The following is a 19,250-nucleotide window of genomic DNA, read 5'->3' on the forward strand; positions in this document are numbered from 1 at the left end:
AGCAACCAGTTGACTCAGCCTAACAGGGCAGTGAAGAAAAGTCCCAGAATGAAAGCAGAACACATGTATCCAAGAGAAAATCTCTGAAAGAGGCCTCCATGAAACAGAGACTGAGTAACTTTGAGGATATGTTAATGGTACAGTATTGTTTGTCAATCATAAGAAAAGGCAAGTAGAAACTCCAAGAAAAGTGAAAAGAAAATTACAGGAAATTCATGCATTTAACATGTAACAAAACAATGTGACATGATTTTAATAAACTGATGGAAGCACAAAATATTTAGTGCTAGAACATTCTAAGCTCTCAATTATCAGACTTAAGAATCCTGATAATAAAGCAATAAATAAAGGTTCCACTATACTGAAATCAGTTTTTAAAAAGTTTAAAAAAAATACAAACTTTCCAAGAATGCAGCAGTTCAGTTTGAAAAAGACATATGCACCCCTATGTTTATCGCAGCACTATTCACAATAGCCAAGAAATGGAAGCAACCTAAGTGTCCATCAGTAGAAGAATGGATAAAGATGTGGTACATATACACAATGGAATATTATTCAGCCATAAGAAGTAAACAAATCCTACCATTTGCAACAATATGGATGGAGCTAGAGGGTATTATGCTCAGTGAAATAAGACAGGCGGAGAAAGACAAGTATCAAATGATTTCGCTCATCTGTGGAGTATAACAACAAAGAGAAAACTGAAGGAGCAAAACAGCAGAAGACTCACAGAACCCAAGAATGGACTAACAGTTAGAAAAGGGAAAGGGGCTGGGGAGGAGGTGTGGGCAGGGAGGGATAAAGGGTGAGAAAAAAAGAAAGGGGGCATTATGATTAGCATGTATAATGTGTGTAGGGGCACAGGGGGGTGCTGTACAACACAGAGAAGACAAGTAGTGATTCTAATACCTTACTACGCTGATGGACAGTGACTGTAATGGGGTATGTGGGGAGAACTTGGTGATGGGGGGAGTCTAGTAAACATAATGTTTCTCATGTAATTGTAGATTAATGATACCAAAAAAAAATACAAACTTTCCAAAAGTTAATTTTATAAATGTAGAAAGTTTTATATTGGCTAAATTTTCTATTCCAGTCAAAAAGCAAAACAAAATACAAAAAAAATTTACAAACTGTTGAGCATGCTGAGTAATAAACAAGATGTTTTTTATTTCAAAAGACAGAAAAGTTGTCAAAGTTACCCAAGTAAAGACACTTAAATCTGAGCATCAGTTTTCTCAAATCAACTTGATTGTTGTCAAAATGATTTAAAAATCAGTTTTGAAACTGTCTCTCAGAACATTTGTTTCCTGTGGTTGTACCACCTTAAGACAAAACCTAAAATCACAAAGATACCACTGCAGTCTAGCTGCCTGTTCTGTGATAAAGTCTAACATGCTTTGAAGACTACATCTAATTTCTCAGCCAGCAACAAAATGAATACACCCTCAAATCTCAGGAGTGCACTGAACAGGGAATACAAAGGGGAGATAAGTACTTTTATTGAGGACATCTATAGGGTTACTCTTTCACCCTACCCTTTTTTAGGATAACTGGGCCAAGTAGGAGGGCCTTGGGTCTGGGCAGGTAAAGTCTCCCATCCCTACCCACACCTTAGTTTTCTACTGTCTGGAGCTACAAGGGGAGGGGGAGAAGAGACAAGTGACACTGAAACTGATGCACCTTTAGGATAACATTTCAATTTTGTTTGTAACCAGTTAGTTCTCCTTCCCTATATTAAAACAAAACGAACTGTTAATCTGAAAGACTCTGAAACAAAGTATTATAATGTAGAGACAAGAAGTCCCTCAAGAATGCACTTCTCACTAGAATAATTCAAGCAAAGGTTAAATGATTGCCTAATTTGTGTCATGTCAGAATCCCACAATACCTTGCTCAAAAGGCAGGAAGAGGCCCTAGAAGAAGAAAGGAAAGGAAAAAGCTGCCCACCACAGATAATTGCCACCACTTATCCATGAGAACCACTAAGACTGGACCAAATGATTTCTCACATTCCAACACAAAGATTTATCTGCATAAATGTAGGTATTTTAAAGTACTACTGCATCTTTTGGTTTAGCACTGAAAAGACAAGAAACCCTTTATAGATGGAGATTAAAATTTGGGTGTAGACTTTGCAAATGTCCCTTAAAGTCCAGTACATTTGGGATTTACAGGTTCTCCAGTGGAAACAACCCATTTAGCTAATCAATATGCATAGCTGACTGTCACAGAGCCACACCAATGTACTCTTAATGTACAGTTCATCCTTGACAACACAGGTTTGCAATGCACGAGTTTACTCATATGCAGATTTTTTTCAATACTTGTTTGGAGATTTGTGACCATTAAAAAAACATTTTCTTTTTTGTAGGACTTCAAGAATACAGCACATAATACATATACAAAATGTGTTAACTAGCTGTTTACAATCTTGGCAAGGCTTCTGGTCAACGGTAGACTATTAGTAGTTATGTTTTTGGGGAGTCAGAAATTATAGGTGAATTTTTGATTGCATGGAAGGGGGTTGGCACCCCAACCCACTGTTGTTCAAGAGTCAACTGTACTTGTTTCTTTAAATCCTGTCATTGGGAAAACACTGAGTATCAGTAAACAAGGGTAATTTCCATTTCCACCCAAGTGTGTCCCCATTTCAAGGCCTTTGTACTTTCGTTTCTTTCCACCCAGAATGTTCTTCCCTCACACAACTCATGGCTTGTTCCCTCACTTCACTCAGGCATTTGCTCATATTTCAAGAGGTCTCTTTCCTGACCCTCTAGTAAAACAAACCCTACACCTCATTTTGTCTCTTTTTAACCTCTCATCCTGCTTTTATTCATTGCAGTTATTTCCATCAGACTTTATATCTTTTATATATTTAATTTCTTTGTCTCACTCACTAGAAAATGAGGGCAAAAGTTTTTTATAACCAATACAGGGTACAAATAAGTTTTCAATAAATGTTTGCTGAATGAATGCTCCATGTTCATACACTTCAATCATATTACTTTAGATTTGAAGATAAACTCAAAGTTAGTACTATAATGATGTCGAGTTTTAGTGTTGAGTTTTATATTTTGTAGTTTCCTAATTTTTAACAGTTAATAGCAGAATTGGAGTAAGGTGACATCATTTTTACTCCCTCCTTTTTTTGATCCTTCTTTTTACTTGTTTACTATCATGATTTGTTAAAAGGACTGATAATAGAAAACTTACGAATAAAGCTCAGCTCTTAAGTAAATACTACTACAATGGACCAAATTTACATGCAGTTTACCATGCTGTGATATATAGGCTGTTAATGGAAAAAAATGAGGTAATCAAATATAATAGGTTGACAAGTACAAATGAAAGAAGGCAAGCAAACATTTTTTGGTGGTTTCTTTATACCCCAAACTTAACAGGTGTGATGTCCTCCTTACAAAAACCCTAACAGGTAGTGTCATTACTCTCATTTATAGAAACACACTAAGATACTAAGCAACTTTCTCAAAATCACATCAGCTGTTAAGAGGCAGGCTTGTGATTTTCAACCAAGTTTTTGAATTTTCAAATGTACACTTTTTTTGGACAAGTCAATCTGTAAGTGTGGTCCATCCAAGGACCACTACAGATCATCAAGATCTTTTCAAAGGGTCCATGAAGTCCTCCACTTTTCCTCTACATATCTGTGTGCTGCCAAACTGTCTTACAGTTCAATCAAAACCACATGTCATATCGGAGCAAATGCAAAAGTAGATATGAGAACTCAGCAATACCCCGTTAAGCCAGACAATTAAGATTTGCAAAAATGTAAACAATGCCATTCTTCTTGCTTAAGGTTATTTGTCCTGAAATACGGGATGTTAACATACAGTAAATTTATTCTTTTTAAATACCTCAATTTAAAAACTCTTAATATCGTTAAAATGGCAATATTCATCAAATTGCCAATTTAACCTGACACGATCTCTATCAAAATCCAAGCTGGCTTCTCTGTAGAAACTGGCAAGCTAAACTTAAACTAAATAGAGAAATAAAAGGGACCAAGAATAACCAAAACAATCTTGAAAGAGAAGAGCAAAGTTGGAGGACTCCTATGTTCCAATTTTAAAACTTGTTACTAAGTTACATAACCAATGTGGTACTATTGGCATAATGATGGACATATTAATCAATGCAACACAATTTACAGTTGATAAATAACCTATGTTTATGGTCAACAAAGGTCCCAAGACAACTTAATGGGCAAAGAACAGTCTTTTCAACAAATGGTGCTGGGACAAAAACTGGATATTCACATATAAAAGAATGTATTAGGATCTCTACCTCACACTATATACAAAAATTAACTCAAGATGGATTAACATCACCCATATCACAGAAAGCCTATCTTCCCCAAATTCGTGGTTTATACCTTTACTTCTGACCTCCACATATTTCTCCTTGTTTGCTTTAAACAATGTATTACTTTTGTGCTAAAAGGTATAGTCATACAGTAACCATAGTGTAACTTAACAAGCCCTTAAATCACCTTCTTCCCTTAGTTGTCATTTGCTGGTTTTATATGTCTTACGTCTTTACAAGAGGATACAATCTTTTATTTCACTTTACATCTCATAAGTTTAAAATGTAAATATCTGGTTAAATAATGAATGCACACTCTTGACAAAACCCTTTCATAACAACTGGAAAATGAACGCTATAGATCGCTGATACCAGATCCTTTCTAGATTGTATGAAGAAGGGTTGGAAAGCAGATGAGCAGCAAGCCTAATAAAAGGACAATGAGAAAAGACAGGGCATTTAGGGAAAACAAGGCATATAAAATAAAAATGCAAACTGCATCTTAGGTATGTCTGATGGAGGGGTATTTCTATTTCTAGTGTGCTCGGGTGCATGCGAACGTGGCTTAGTAAAAATAACATGAATAAATAATACAAAAGGTATGAAGGTATTTTGCAGAGGATATTTGTTTTATAACTGGTATTTTTTTCAACACTAGACAGGAACATATATATATGCAAGTAAGTAGCTGTTTTTGGTACTTGACCTTCCAATTTTTAAATGATTATGGATTCACAGCAAGTTACAAGAAATAGTACAAGCTACCATGTACTCTTCTACATCTGTTTTTCTCCAATGAAAATATTATGAGTATAGTTCAATATCAAACCAAGGATTGACATTAATATAACCCCCAAATTTCTCCAGATTTTACCAGTTTTACATGCCCTTATTTGTGTGTTTCTATGCAATTTTATCACATGTATAGATGTATGTAATGACAACCCCTATCAAGATCATCTATCCAGAGCTGTTCCATTACCACAAAGATACCTTGTACTACTTCTTTAGAGCCACAACCATTCTGCTTCGCCCATCCCACTTAATGCCTGGCAACCACTAATGTGTTCTCTATTTCTATAATTTTGACATTTTGAGAATGCTACATAAGTGGAACCACATGGTTGTTCCACTTTAAGATATTTTTCACTTGGCGTAATGCCTTTGAGATCCATCCAAGGTGCTGCATGTATCAATGGTTCATTCCTTTTTATTGTGGCATAGTATTCCATGGTATGGATATAGCAGTTTGTTTAACCATTCACTGATTGGAGGGCATTTGGGTTGTTTCCAGTAAGAATATACTTATTTATAAACGGTTCTACAATAAGCATGCTTCTTTCCCAAGAGGACTTGTAAAATGAGGGCCTTGTGCTCATTTAAGCCATTTTGCATACATGTTCAGATTTTTTTCCCCACAACACCAGAAATTTTTTTAACTTAAATCCCATGGTTTCTCTCCTCAGGGTGGGCCAAGGTAGCAAGATAAATACGCAGTTAAACCTCTAGTTCAAATGGTGATATTTTATACAAGTTATGGAATTTCTTTTAATGTAGAAAACAGGTAGGTTAGGAAGCTTATTGCACAGATAGCCCACAAAAGTAATTTGTATTTGTCATCAAACTAAAGTTGGGAGAAGTCAAATTATAGTACTTTAAACTCTTAGACAAGGCAATCTCAAATTACTGCCTTCAGGAAGAAAGGTGGAAAACAAAAACAAATGTTTATTTTCCATACTTAATTTCTTCTGGAGTGGAAGTAGTTTTAGAGAGTGTAGATGAAAATATTAGTCAAGTAGGCTATGAGAACAATCATTTAAACATGCTATGTGGTCTAGTATTTACGAAATAAGAAGGCTCAAAAAACCTTACAACTTGCTCAAAGAAGTGAGCTTACAGGTAGAAATTCAGAAAACAGTTACAATCTACAATTCAGAAGAACAAAGACCGTAAAGTGTGGGCTTTCAAAACTCACAGGTAAAAATTTAAGTTAACAGGCCTATGTGGAGGCTAAGAAGGTAAGAAGCATTAAAGGATAAAATCTGGGGATAAAAAACCAAATTGCTGTAAAATAAGGTAGAGAACTTGCTTTGAGCTAGGATGAAATAACCCATCCCTTATTTCAACCATCAGCCAATGACTATCTTAATTAAATTCTGGAAAAGTTACACATGTTGATGTCTTATCAGGTATAAGCAAAATTGTTTGATTTGCAATTTAATTGATTGATATGTAACATGTCCTTATTTTGGAAGCAAAACTAATAAAATTTTGTTTGATTACATGATTTGATTCTTTGCACATGCCTGAATCATTAAAAAAACATTACTGAATTCACAGGGATTAAGTGGAAGGTTATTTTCTTTTTTTAGAAAAAAATTACTAAGTGTTAATAGTGAAATTTTCTAATTCAAATATCAACAATATATTACAAATTCAAGTCTTGTTTATTACTGCAACATTTTAAGAATGGAAAAAAAAACTTAACTCTAAGTGCTCCTTTATTTCTGAGGATTAAAACGTAACTAATATAAATGGGTATAATTAGGTATTCTAAAGTGCTAGTACAATCTTTTATTACTTGGCAAGAGATGGAAATGCATGTTTTCTGTATAGTATTTAAAAAAGCTTATTTCAGTTTCATAAAATGTTTTGCTGCTGCTGCCTTGGAAGGCCCTTGAAGGAGCAGCCAGTTGTACTAATTTCAACATCTTGGGAGACCCACCATAATGTGTATCTCAGCTCACCATTCAGCATAAGATGCAGTGGCCTTGTACCCTGGCCAGGCATTACTGTCCGAAGAACTTCATTAATAGAACTGTTTTCACGCTAACTTTAAATTCGTCTTACTGAACACTGATATGTGTAAAGACTCAGTACATTTTCAACAGTGCCTGGGATGTGAAACAGTGTGTCTGGCATGTTGTTTCACACAAAAGAAACAATCAAGTATTGATAAATAATGAGAATTAAAAACAGCAATAAAACCAAAGTAGCCTATGGCCATAATAAATTCAAATGACTTGCTTAATCTTAACTGTGTATTAGAGTCCAACTGTTGCTTGCCAGTAGCCTGAGAGCCCACAAAAGTAATTTGTATTTGTCATCAATGAATACAGAAAGCAACTATATACACTAGATCTTGAAACACATTAGCTAAATAAAATTTCAAAGATATTATAACTTATCAGTACAATAATTTACCCCATATTTAATTCCACATAATCCACTTGAAACATATACCAGAGGCTCTTGAATTTTAATGCAAAAACAAGAAAAAAAATTCCATAAAATAAACAACTCTTCTCTATTTGATGACCAATTTCTCACATTCCTTTCACTTTGAAAATGGCTAGCTGCAAACTGCACTTGTTACTTACAAATAAAAACCGTCAAAATCAGAACATGATCTGAGGCTGCAACACCCTGTTCATGTAACTTGTTCTCTTAATATGCATGAAAATAACAGTATTTAATCATCTATACTGTGTGTTAGGCACAATGCTAGGGGCTTTACATCACCTCTAATCCTCACAACTCCATGAGTTAAACGTTATCATCTCCATTTTATAAATGAGGAAACAGAAATGAGGCTCATAGAGGGGTCCCACAGCTAATAAGAGAATGTACACGTTTCCTGTATTTTTATCAGCCCTTTCAGAGGACATGACACTTGAAAACATCAATTATAAATTCATCAATTAAGTTTTAGAAAATGCTATGCTGAGCGATGTATGTGCTACGGGTATTTTGTAGGGAACTAAGGGGACTTACCTTCCAGGGTTAAGTGTTTCATTTTTAAAATTTTAACACATATCCAAATTTCTTCCAGGTCCTGAACCTATGGATCTATGCCAATTCTGTATTAGTTATGAAACTAGGTGTATTAGTTATGGAACATGGAAGATTACTATGCCAGTATAGACTTCTCAGACCCTGAAGAAATGGTCTAACATCTAGTCAAAACTGAGATATTTCTTCCCAACCCAAATTATTCTGGTAACAAGTAAACCTCAAAAGTAGGCCTAGTATTTCATTTCTAATTATGGACATGTCTACAACAAATTACAGAATCCACTACTTAAGACATATACCCAGGCAAAAAAGGAAGGAGTGAAAAGATGAGCACTTAAATCGATATATGAGGACGAAGCATTTGCACTCAAATTTTGCCAAAGATTTCAAATTTTGTTAAATTGAAGTGTGTCTAATTAATATAGTCACTAATACTGGTATCCTACTATATTAAATATTACATAGATCTTATTGATTCAAATATTATAAATAGGTTTTCAGTTTGATTTTAACCTTTCATTACTCAAAAGTTCTTGCAATCAATGACATTTAAGCTTCAAGTAAAGGGTTTCTTCACAGTTACAGAAAGGCAAACTATAACCTTGGAGATAGATATATATATATATACACACATATATGTATTCGTTTCCCTTGGAAAATCGTATTAGAAAAATCACCTTCTATTTACTAAGGGTTACTATTTGAGAAAGCACCTCCTCACTTTTTTGACTAAGTTGACTTGCTATCCCTGGACAATTATACACAGGGCATGATAGCCTGAACAATTTAAGTTTATACATAAAAGAAGCTCAAAGAACAGAGGCACTCTCCTCTGCACCTCTTAACAAAAAACGAGAACGACAAAACCTTGAAACACACCAGGATTTTGGAGGGCAGTCTAATGCTCAACCATAATGTGTGTAAATCGGACCCTGGGGTCCGTGGCACTGACAGTCATTCAACTTTCTTTTTAATAATTCCATTGTGCTTTTATTGGTACCAAAAGCAAGATGCACCTACATTTCACCAACTGGTCGGAATGCCTTATTTCCTTTCTAAATTTCTAAAAATTTCTCCCGGGGCAGAGCCGGGGGCTGCGGCCGTGGTGTGGGCTGGGGGGTCCGGGGCACTGGCGCCAGCAAACCGAGCGCGCAGAACCCGCACGGCACCCGCTCCCGGCGGGCCTTCTGTGGCCGGTTCCCGAGTCCCTGGGGCTGCAAGGGCAGCAGCAAGCAGCCATGGGAGGGACTCGGGAACCTTTCCTCTGCCTTCTACGCTAGGCCTCGAGGGGTTTGCTTTTCACATGGCCCCGGGTGGGGGCGGCGGGCACAAGGTAGTGGATGCAGCTGCAGCCGCAGCGGCGGGCCAGGCGAGCCGGCCTCTCTCAGAACCCGACCTCCCGGTGGGCTGGACGCTGTAGCAGGTCGACGGGCCTGGCTGGAGCCCCGACAGCTCGGCTGAGGCGGCCACCTTCTCACATCTCTCCCTGCCTGCCTCCTTCTCCGTTGGCGCTACCGGTTGGCGGGCGGGGGAGGGGAGCGAGGCGCGTTATTCCCGGGGAGCTGGAAGAGGGGAGGGGAGGGCATCTCTTACCCGTGTTACTGAGGAGGAGGAGGAGGCGGCTGGAGCGCGGCGCGGCGGGGCGACGGCGGGGCTGGGTGGGTGCAAGTGAGAGTCTTACGAAAGGGAATTAACCCCATCACCAGCCCGGACACCGGCTCCAGCGGCAGCCGCGGCTGGCAAAATCCCGCCCCTTCCCACCACTAGCCCCGCCTCTTCATCGCATTGAGGGGTAATTGACAAATCATAGGTTGTACATTCTCGGAGTGACACGAGGATCACCCATTCACGCCGGAACAAACTGCCTTCTCTCCACCCCTTTATCTCCTGGGCCGCGGGAGAGCCTTGCCAAGTCTCTCTCCACCCTCAAGGGTAAAAGAACCAATCAGTGGTAAGTAACCGCCCTTGAAGGACGCAAAAGGCAACCAATGGTAAAACTAAGAGGACAGCCATTTTGCCCACTTATAGAAGAGCTACCTTTTCCCACGAGTTAGAGGCTTGAGGTGGGGGGAGTTCTGGGAGTTTTTACTGACCTGGAGATAATGGAAAGACAACCATATTCCTTCAAGGGATATTTACAATGCTTTACAGAAGTAAGGAAATTTTTCATCCTCCATGTGGGGGCAAGTGAGGAACGTTGCCTAAGGGCTGGGCTCCTCTTAGCGGTAACGGGTTCTAAGCCGAACACCTGGTTTCTTCAGCCACTGTGAGGGAAGGCGGGGCGAGTGCCCTTTCGTCCTGGAGCCGACTACAGTCCCCAGTGTACTTTGCTCCTGCCCATATGCTTTCTCCCGTCTACTTCCCGCGATACCTGACGGGAATTGTAGTTCTCAGGCCTCTGCTGCCTCGTTGGTCAATGAGAAGGAACAAACTTTTGAATAATTTGGCGTTTGGGGTGGGGATCTAGTAGCAAGGCTGTGGTGAATCCTTTTCGCCACCCTACCAGGAAAGAGAAGGAATAGAAGAACAGGTACTCGGAGAAAAGTTTTCTCAGAATACCGGAGGGGTTTTAGGTTCCCAGTATTTGCACTCTCTTACTTTCAGTTTGTGCCTTTGAAGTCACTTCCGCTTTGGGCGGACACATGCCAAACGTATGGCGGGAGTGGAGACCAGCGAATACACCAGGTGTGGCCGTCTCGGGGTGGCGCGGCGGGCCAGTGGGAAGTTGAACGGAATTGAATTGCATTTTAGGAAAGGGTGGGTGAAGTGGGATGGGGGGTAGTTCCCAAGTCCATGATGCCATTCCACTCCTAGTCTTAAATCCTAGAGTCCCATTTTTCTGATCTGACTTGCTCACCATTAGATTTCACCCATACATTTGTGGAAGGTGCCTCTAAATGCCTTTAGCCGCTATCCGTGAGTAAAGCATGGCTTCTTAACACTTTGACTAAAAAGAACGGGCTCAGAAGTTCTGAGGTAACTCCTCCCACTTTCATAGACTTCTAAAAGCTGGTTCGAAGGAGAAAAGCTACAGAAGGGCCCCGGATTGATAATAGTGGTTTCATTACCATTCTTTTTTTTTTTTTTTTTTGAGTATGCTTGACTCACTTGTCACACAAGTGGTGACAGGGTGCTAGCCTTAATATACTGCTGAATGAAGATATTACTGTAAAGATTTCGGACCTATAGTCTAGTAAGCTTAGCACATTAGGGTCTGGCTTATGCCTCCTTTGGGATGCAAAGTTGAGTGTATTTTGGCAGTTGGACTTTCCCTTTGAGATGCCTCGAAAGGAGATGCAGAAGGGGTTAACAGAAAAGGCCTTATTTCCCCAGGCCTGATGGCTTTCGTTCTTAAACGCTTTCCTTCATCATTTTGACTAAAACTTTCTTAGATAAATTCTAATTCAGTTTTCCCTAGGATTTCACTGAGACTTACTCCTATTAATCATCTTGCAAGTATTTATTGAACACTTACTGTACTAGGCACCATACCAGAATTTGGGGGTAGAAGAATGCCAAAAAAGACAGGCTTTTTGTCCAGGGGTAGTGAGGAACTCAAAGCAAATTAACGGTAGTGTTACTCTTTCTATTAATCTCTCTCTAAATTAAGTAAAGCCTTAATGAGTCATGTTTTGTGCCGTTTATTCTGTTAACCTTTTCCCGTTCTACCTGTGGATTAAAATAATCATATTTCCTTTTTTCTTTTTACTGATGCACTAGTAAGTCTGTGTCTAATATTCATGAGTGGTGTTTATGTACCAACTGGGTGGTAATTTTAAAGTGTAATCCTTCCAGATATAGGAATGTAACCACACCTTTCAGCCAGTGTTGTGGGGTCCACCAGACAAAGCATTATCTCTTTCTTATTCATGCAGTTGCGATTTTCTGTGTATTTTAGTGGTTATGCCTCCTATTGATTTTTAGGTTTTGTTTTTTTTTGTTGTTGTGAGCTCTTCCTTGGTAAATCAAGTTAATAAACAGTAGAAGATGGCCATTATTTTAATGTTTCCGTTGAGCCAGGAATGATGTTAAGTACTTTAAGTACATTTTCGCCACAACAATGTCCAAGTATTGTTATGTTATGTTTACAGTTGAAGAAATTGGGGTTCAGTGAAATTCAGTAAGACTTTAAAGCTTTGGCTAGTAGATTTGGAACTGAGATTCATATTCAGGTCTGTCTCATTCCTGAGCTCTTAACCTATTCTGCCTCTCAAATATTTATTAATTCCCCAATATGTTCTAAACACATAGAATTATAAAATTCCAGCTGAGCATTCTGGCACCAATGTGGCTTCCTTTTTGAGCTGCCCTTTGCTGTGCACATAATACTTAAACTCGTTGTATTTAAAAACATGTAAATATAAAAAAGAAAGTAAAGGTTATTTGTAATCCTATTACTCGGAGATACCACAATTAAATTTGTGAGTAGCCTTACAAGTATCTCTCTTTTATAGGTACAGACATATGTGTGAATGATATCATACTACTTTGCTCTTTCGTAAACTTTTTTAGAACTCAATAATGTACAGTGAATATGACTGAATATATAGCAGTATTATCAATTTTGATGGCTCTGGTATTTCATTGTTTGTCTCTAACATAACCAATTCCTAGCTGATGGATATTTACATTAATTTTAATTAACTTTTCTTTTTGATTGTGATAAAAAACATAAAATTTATGATTTTAACCATTTTAAAATGTACAGTCCTATATGTTAAGTATATATACTGTGTCATGTAACAGACGTTTAGAACTTTTCATATTGCAAAACTGAAACTGTACTTGAAGAACAACTTTCCATTTTCCCCTCCCACAACCCCTAGCAACCACCATTCTACTTTCTGTTCTGAGAATTCAACTACTTAGGTACCTCATAAAGTGGAATTGTGCAGTATTGTCCTTCAGTGACTGGCTTATTTAGTATCATGTCCTCAAGATTCATTCATGTTATAGCATATGACAGGATTTTCTTCCTTTTTAAGGCTGAATAATATTCCACTGTATGTATATGCCACATTTTATTTATCCCTTCATCTGTGATTGTACATTTAGATTGCTTCTACCTCTTAACTGTTGTGAATTATGCTGCATTGAACAAGGGTATGCAAATATCTCTTCAAGATCCTGTCTTCAGTTCTTTTGGATATATAATATATACCCAGAATTGGAATCACTGGATCAATTATTAACTTTTAAAAGCAGTTCTGATGTGAACATCATCTTCATATGCTTGCCTGATTATCCCTTAAATATTACTTTTTGGAGGTAAGATTTTTAGCCAGAAGTACAAATTCCTCCTTAGAAAGGTTGTGCCCATTTTGTTTCCTGTTAACAGTGTTTGAGAAGACCCATTCCCATCTTTTGTTATCCACTCTGATTGTAAAAGGTGATCCCTCATTAATTTAATTTGTATCTAATTAAATTCTGTTGATGTTGAGGATCATTTATATGTATATTGTCCTTTTTGGTTTAATCTCTTTTGAGTAGTCTGTTATCTATCATAGTCTCGTAATAATTTTAAATAAATTACTTACTGGGTTTTTAACTTTTAGTCACATATTTAGCAAGCCTTTACTCCCATTTTGAAATTTGTCTTTTTAACCTTTTAATGGTGTTTTTCTGTTGCAGTTATTTTAGTGTTGAAATCTCTTTCATAGTTTCTAGTTTATTTGTGATGCTTTGAAAAGCTTTTGTAATGCTTAGAAATTAGTTAATAAAAACAGTATGTACATATAATTTTTATTTGTTTTTACATTTAATTTACAATTTATACATAATTATGTTAGGCTCTGTTTTATTTGTTTTGTCATTTCTTCAACTGGTACCATATACATGATCATAATTTTTGTAATGTTATAATATTTTGATGTCTAATAGGTAAAGTTTTTTCTTTTTTTAGACATTTTCTTATCCTCACACTTTCTTGTATTTTATTAGATGGATTTTGGTTTCATTTTGTCAAAATAATCTGTGCTATTTTATATTTTAAGAAAATGAAAGTTTGACAATTGCGTAGATACTGAGTATTACTTAAAGAAAGGCAAGTACTTAATTTCATATTAGCCATACAAAATTTTTTGAAGGCACAGTCAAGCCTCAATGGGGCATTCTGTGCTTTGTTACGACATGTTTTTATTATAGAGTTGGATCTAAATGTTTGTAGTTTAAGAGCACATCTGATTGTTCAAATTATATAATCAATTTTTATATTGAGGCTTGCATTTTATAGGTGGCTTTCAGTAGAACCTGATGACTTCTGATTGCTTATCTCTAATTTATAACTATTCCACTATACCTCACAGCCTTCTCTAAGTACGTCAAATTCAACACATCCCCTAAATCAATTCTTCTATTTATTTTCTTTGTTCTCTTTCTCATTTGTTTATTTGGTCAAGAAATATTTTATTGAGCATCCACTAAAAGAGGTACAAGACAGTTTATGGCCCTTGACTTTATGAAGGCATTCTAATAGGAGGGAGAGATAAAATTCAAGTAAACAGGTAAAAATATTGCCAATTGTAATAATTAAATTCTTTAAGGAAATCAACTAATATTAAGGAAAATGTGAGCGAGTCCAGTTGGGCTCTATTGCAGTATTCTAGTAAGGGCTTGGGATAGATGATGACAGTGGAATTGGAAAGAAACTGATGCATTTGAGATATATTTGGGAAATAATAATAAGTGGATTTAATTTGGTGGTTAAGGGAAAGGTAGAAATTCAGAATGAACCCACATTGCTGGTTTCAGTAACTTGCATGGTTAGATGATTACTGAGAGATTGGGCAGGGAGTACATAAGTTTGATGGAAAAATAGACTTCAGTTTTGGACATTTATTTATGTATTTATTTATCGAAGTGTCATTGATAAATAATCTTATATTGGTTTCAAGTGTATAACACGGTGGTTCAACAGTTACCCATGTTATTAAATCCTCACCCCCACTAGTGTGGTAAATATCTGTCAACATAGGAATTATGTATGATATTCTTAAATATACTTCTTTCATAGCACTTACCACATTATGTTGCAGTTGTTTGTTTGTAACTCTTATTTCTGCCCTAGATTGGGCTGGGAAGTGAGGCTACAGTGGCACAAATTCACCTTTTTATACCATGTACCTTCTGCAATGAGTGATTTTAAGAAACAATGTGGCCTAATGGCAAAAAATCAGACTTATAAATTAGGCTAACCTGCATTCCTGGCTTAATATCACCAGTTGCTAACTTGTAATAAATTCCTAAGATCTCTGAACCTCAATTTTCTTGTCCTTAATGTGAGGATAATAATACTTTGTGAGTTGTTTTGAGAATTACAGGAGTTTTTAAAAGTTTCCTAGTACAGTGTGCCTCACAGAAAGAAGTCACTTCATAAGTGGGAGTTATTTTATCATTATTCTGAAAGCAATTGACTTTAGAATGAAAGATTCTAGTGTCCTTACTTTTAAAGTAATTAGATATGGCAGTTTTTAAAGCCCCATAAGTGATTTTTTTAAATATGTAATTGCATAATTTACTGAAATTGATCTTTTATCATTTTAGGGTATTCAGTTTTACTGACAAATGTGATTACAGTTTATAAAATTTAGGTAATAGATTTATAATACCTCCATCAGACATAAACGTGTAAGTAGAATGTACACTGTTATGTAAGCATTGAATATGTTAAAATATGAAATAGGGTATATATTCCCAAGTCCTGATCAAATCTGCAGAGTTTCTATGATTGAATATGTGACTTTGTGTATAATCACTTTGAAAATATTTGAGTAGATAAGTTGACATCTTTATTGACTACCTTTTCAAACTTATAATCATAACCTTTTTTTGTGTGTGTGAGTCTGGTTTCTGGAATCCATGTACTTTTTAAAGCAGAAGTGTCCAATAGACCATGTTCAACACTTGTAGAAACTGGCAATTTATTCAAGCCAAATTTAGTCAGTTTGCCCTATCTACCTGCCTCCTCTTATCCCTGGGATGGGAGGAAATATGGACTGAGTAACCAAATCTTTTATCATAGGTCATCCAAGGTTTTATAAGGTATTTAATTTTCACAACATATACTCATTGGTTTGTGTAGCCAGATTGCTATTGTAATTAGGACCATTTCCACTGACAATTATTTTTGACTCAGATGAGTTAATAAAATTTAGCTATTTGGATTAACTCAGTTTGTTTTTAAATTTAACAGAAAATTTTCTTCCGATGTATTAGGAAGAATTTTCCATATGTATGCCTTTTTAGAACTTTCTGGGGTATCCTAACACCCTAATATCTTAATTTGGAGCTCTGTTCTGTATTTAATCTTAATCACTCTGCAAACTGTGCCCCTAATTTCCTTGCTATAACTTGAACTTGGGTTACTGTCTTTCTCTCTACCTAGAGTGACTTTTACATTTGAATGTACAGCTCAGCTAACACAGCATGTTAGTTTCTTAGTTCCTGGATTGCCATGTCTCCTGTTAACTTTATTTCCACACTAATTCAGCTATGCACTCCTATGGTCTCACTTTATACTTTATCATCTCTAGAACTATTCTACATCTAGACTCTCTCATCATGGTCCTGCAGTCCTTTGACCCCTTAATATAACAAGTGATACTGAGTGTTTAGTGTCAGGTACTGCTCTAGATGCGTAGAATACACCAGGAAATACAACAGACAAAAATCTCTGCCCTTATGGAGTTTATACCCCAGTGGGGTGAGACAGACAGTAAACAAACACCATAATAAGCAAGGAAACTAATAGTGTTTTACAAGGTGATAAATGCTGTTAAGGAAGAAAAAAGTAGGGCAGGGAAAAGATAATAGGGAGTTGTAGTTTTTTTGCTTTTTTGATCTTTAAAATTCGAACTTTTATTCTAAAATAATTTCAGTTACAAAAAGTGACAAGAATAGTGCAAAGAACTCCCATATGACCCAGAATTGCATTACTGTTAACATTTTACCATATTTACTTTAAAATTCTCTCTCTCAACAATATGGAATACTCAATGAATTTGCATGTAATCCTTGTGTAGGGGCCATGGTAATCTCTGTATGATATCAGTTTTGCTATAAGTGCTGCCAAAGTAAGCATGAGAGTTACAGTTTTGAGTGAGGTGGTCAAGTTCAGTTTTCATTGAGAAATTGACATTTTAGAACAGACTCTTTAAAGAAGCAAGGGAATTAGTCATGCAGATATCTGGGAGAAAACTGATACAGGCAATTTCATCAGCTAGTGAAGAGTCCAGAACAGGAATTCGTAAGGACATCGGTGTGACAGAGGGAAAAAATGAGGTGGAGAAGTAATAGAGTGGGAGGCAGGTTATAGGACTCACAAACCATTAATAGAACTTTTATCAGAGTTAAACCAGGAGCCACTGAGGAGTTTTGAGAAGTGATATATATATATATATATATATATATATATATATATATATATGATCAGATTTCTTTTTTCAAGGTATCTCACTGACTGCTGTATTGAGAAGAAAATGTAGGGAACAAAGTGGAAGCTGGGATATCAGATTCTTGTAAGAATTCAGACTGGTGGTGATGGTGACACAGATAGTGTGAGTAGATATGGAGGTGGTAGGAAATGGTGGAATTCTGGACATCTTTTGAATGTAGAGCCAACAGGAGTTACTTACGGATTGGATGTGCAGTATCCAATGAAAGAAAAAGAGGAGATGAAGAATTGGTATGAGCAACTGGGAGGATGAGAAGACCATGGATGGAATTAGGGAGATCTAGAGTTCAGTTGTGGTACTGTTAAGTTAGATGCCCAAGAGGTCTGGTTAGAGATACAAATCTGAAGTTCAGGAGAAATCTGATCTCCATGTATAATTGTAAGAATTGTTAACCAAAAAATGGAATTGTCAATTTTCTGGCAAAAATCGATTTATTTGGGAACAGCAGAGAATTGCAATTTGGGGTAAGCATGCTGTGTGTGGCAAAACCACAAGCATGTCCAGAGAACAAAGGAGAGCAATGTTCTATTAGAGAGAAAAGGGCTGAGATGGAAGGGCTGTTCTAAGCAAAAAGTCCTTTGGAATAAACTGGGAGTTTCCACATATTGTGGCTTCTCATTGACTGAGTTGTGGCAGTCTCTCATTGGCTGGGTTGTTGCTAGGGTACGCAGAAACTCTTCCTTCTTCTTACTAGGTGGTAAAGTAGCCAAGATAGTGTAAGTTGTAAGGTCTCTGTCTCTTCCTTCTGGTGGGGTCTGCAGTTGACTAGGAGTGGTGGGCATGATAGCTTATTCCTTCACCCCACCATCCTCATCCTCCCCCACCCTGCTGCCGACCTCTTGACTCTGTGTCACTGAGGTTTCCCTTTATTAATGCTCACCACTGGCACAGAGATACTAATTAAAGTCATGAGACTCATGAGATCTTAAAGGATACAGCAAAGGATACTAAGAACTGAGCTGTGGTACACTCCAACCTTAAGAGGACAGGGAAATGAGGAAGAACCAGCCAAAGTTTAGACTTGAAAAGGAATGATCAATGATATAGGATGAAAACCATCAGTATGTGTTGTTCTAGAATCTAAGTGAAAAAAGTGATTTAATAAGGAGGGAATGATTTACTAATAGGTGCAATAAGATGAAGACAGAAAACCTTCCTGCTCTCTTCTTTTACTTCCAATTTAGGGCCTTTATATATACTTCCCAGTTTATTGTCTATTTAGGTTTCAGCTTTGATGTCTCTATCTCCGGGAAGCCTTCCAAACCCCCAAATCTGATAAAAGAGTCCCTCTTATATGCACACTCAATACTTTTCCCTATAGTAGTTCTTCAAAATTTCATCTATATTTTTATATATCTAGAGCCTAGTACAATGTTTGTGCCATATAAACACCCAAATATATTTTTGTTGAATGCATGAAAGAATGAAATTCATTAGATGATTATTTTCTAACTGTAATTCTTTACATGAGAAATGCTTTGACTATTTAAAATAGGTATTTTCATTGGGATTTAGCTCTGAAGCAAAGGTGGAGTATTCCTGTATTCAGAAGTGAACAGACCCAGATATATAATCATAGTGTTTTATCTTTTTCAACCTCATTATCCCAGACTTTCAGATTCATTGATATGTGTTAAGCCAGAGTGATTTTTTCCTTTTTTTAAATTAAACTTTATA

The 19,250-nt window shown here is 36.8% G+C and overlaps 2 protein-coding genes and 1 non-coding gene across 17 annotated transcripts in view; 1 reads left to right on the top strand and 2 right to left on the bottom strand.

The window, feature by feature from the left end:
• The window catches only part of R3HDM1 (R3H domain containing 1), a 219,605-nt gene extending 209,739 nt beyond the window's left edge, over positions 1–9,866 (bottom strand). For all 14 annotated transcript variants that reach the window (XM_057505643.1, XM_036886607.2, XM_057505649.1 and 11 more), the window contains exon 1: positions 9,715–9,866. The gene's annotated coding sequence lies outside the window, so the exon portion shown is untranslated. The remainder of the gene's footprint in view (positions 1–9,714) is intronic.
• A 666-nt stretch (positions 9,867–10,532) lies between these two features.
• ZRANB3 (zinc finger RANBP2-type containing 3) overlaps positions 10,533–19,250 on the top strand; it is a 329,605-nt gene continuing 320,887 nt past the window's right edge. The window contains exon 1 of one of the 2 annotated variants that reach the window (XM_036886644.2): positions 10,533–10,651. Coding sequence is in view for 1 of the 2 variants with exons in the window: in XM_036886643.2 (XP_036742538.2) it covers positions 10,775–10,806 (32 nt within the window). In the remaining variant the exon portion in view is untranslated. Of the gene's footprint in view, positions 10,807–19,250 lie in introns of both variants that reach the window. The other variant, XM_036886643.2, reaches the window with a different exon arrangement.
• LOC118913021 (U6 spliceosomal RNA) lies at positions 17,097–17,200 on the bottom strand. The gene has a single exon (XR_005025046.1). It is a non-coding gene; the product is annotated as a U6 spliceosomal RNA (small nuclear RNA).

This window comes from Manis pentadactyla, chromosome 8, assembly GCF_030020395.1.
Source record: "Manis pentadactyla isolate mManPen7 chromosome 8, mManPen7.hap1, whole genome shotgun sequence".
NCBI lineage: Eukaryota > Metazoa > Chordata > Mammalia > Pholidota > Manidae > Manis > Manis pentadactyla.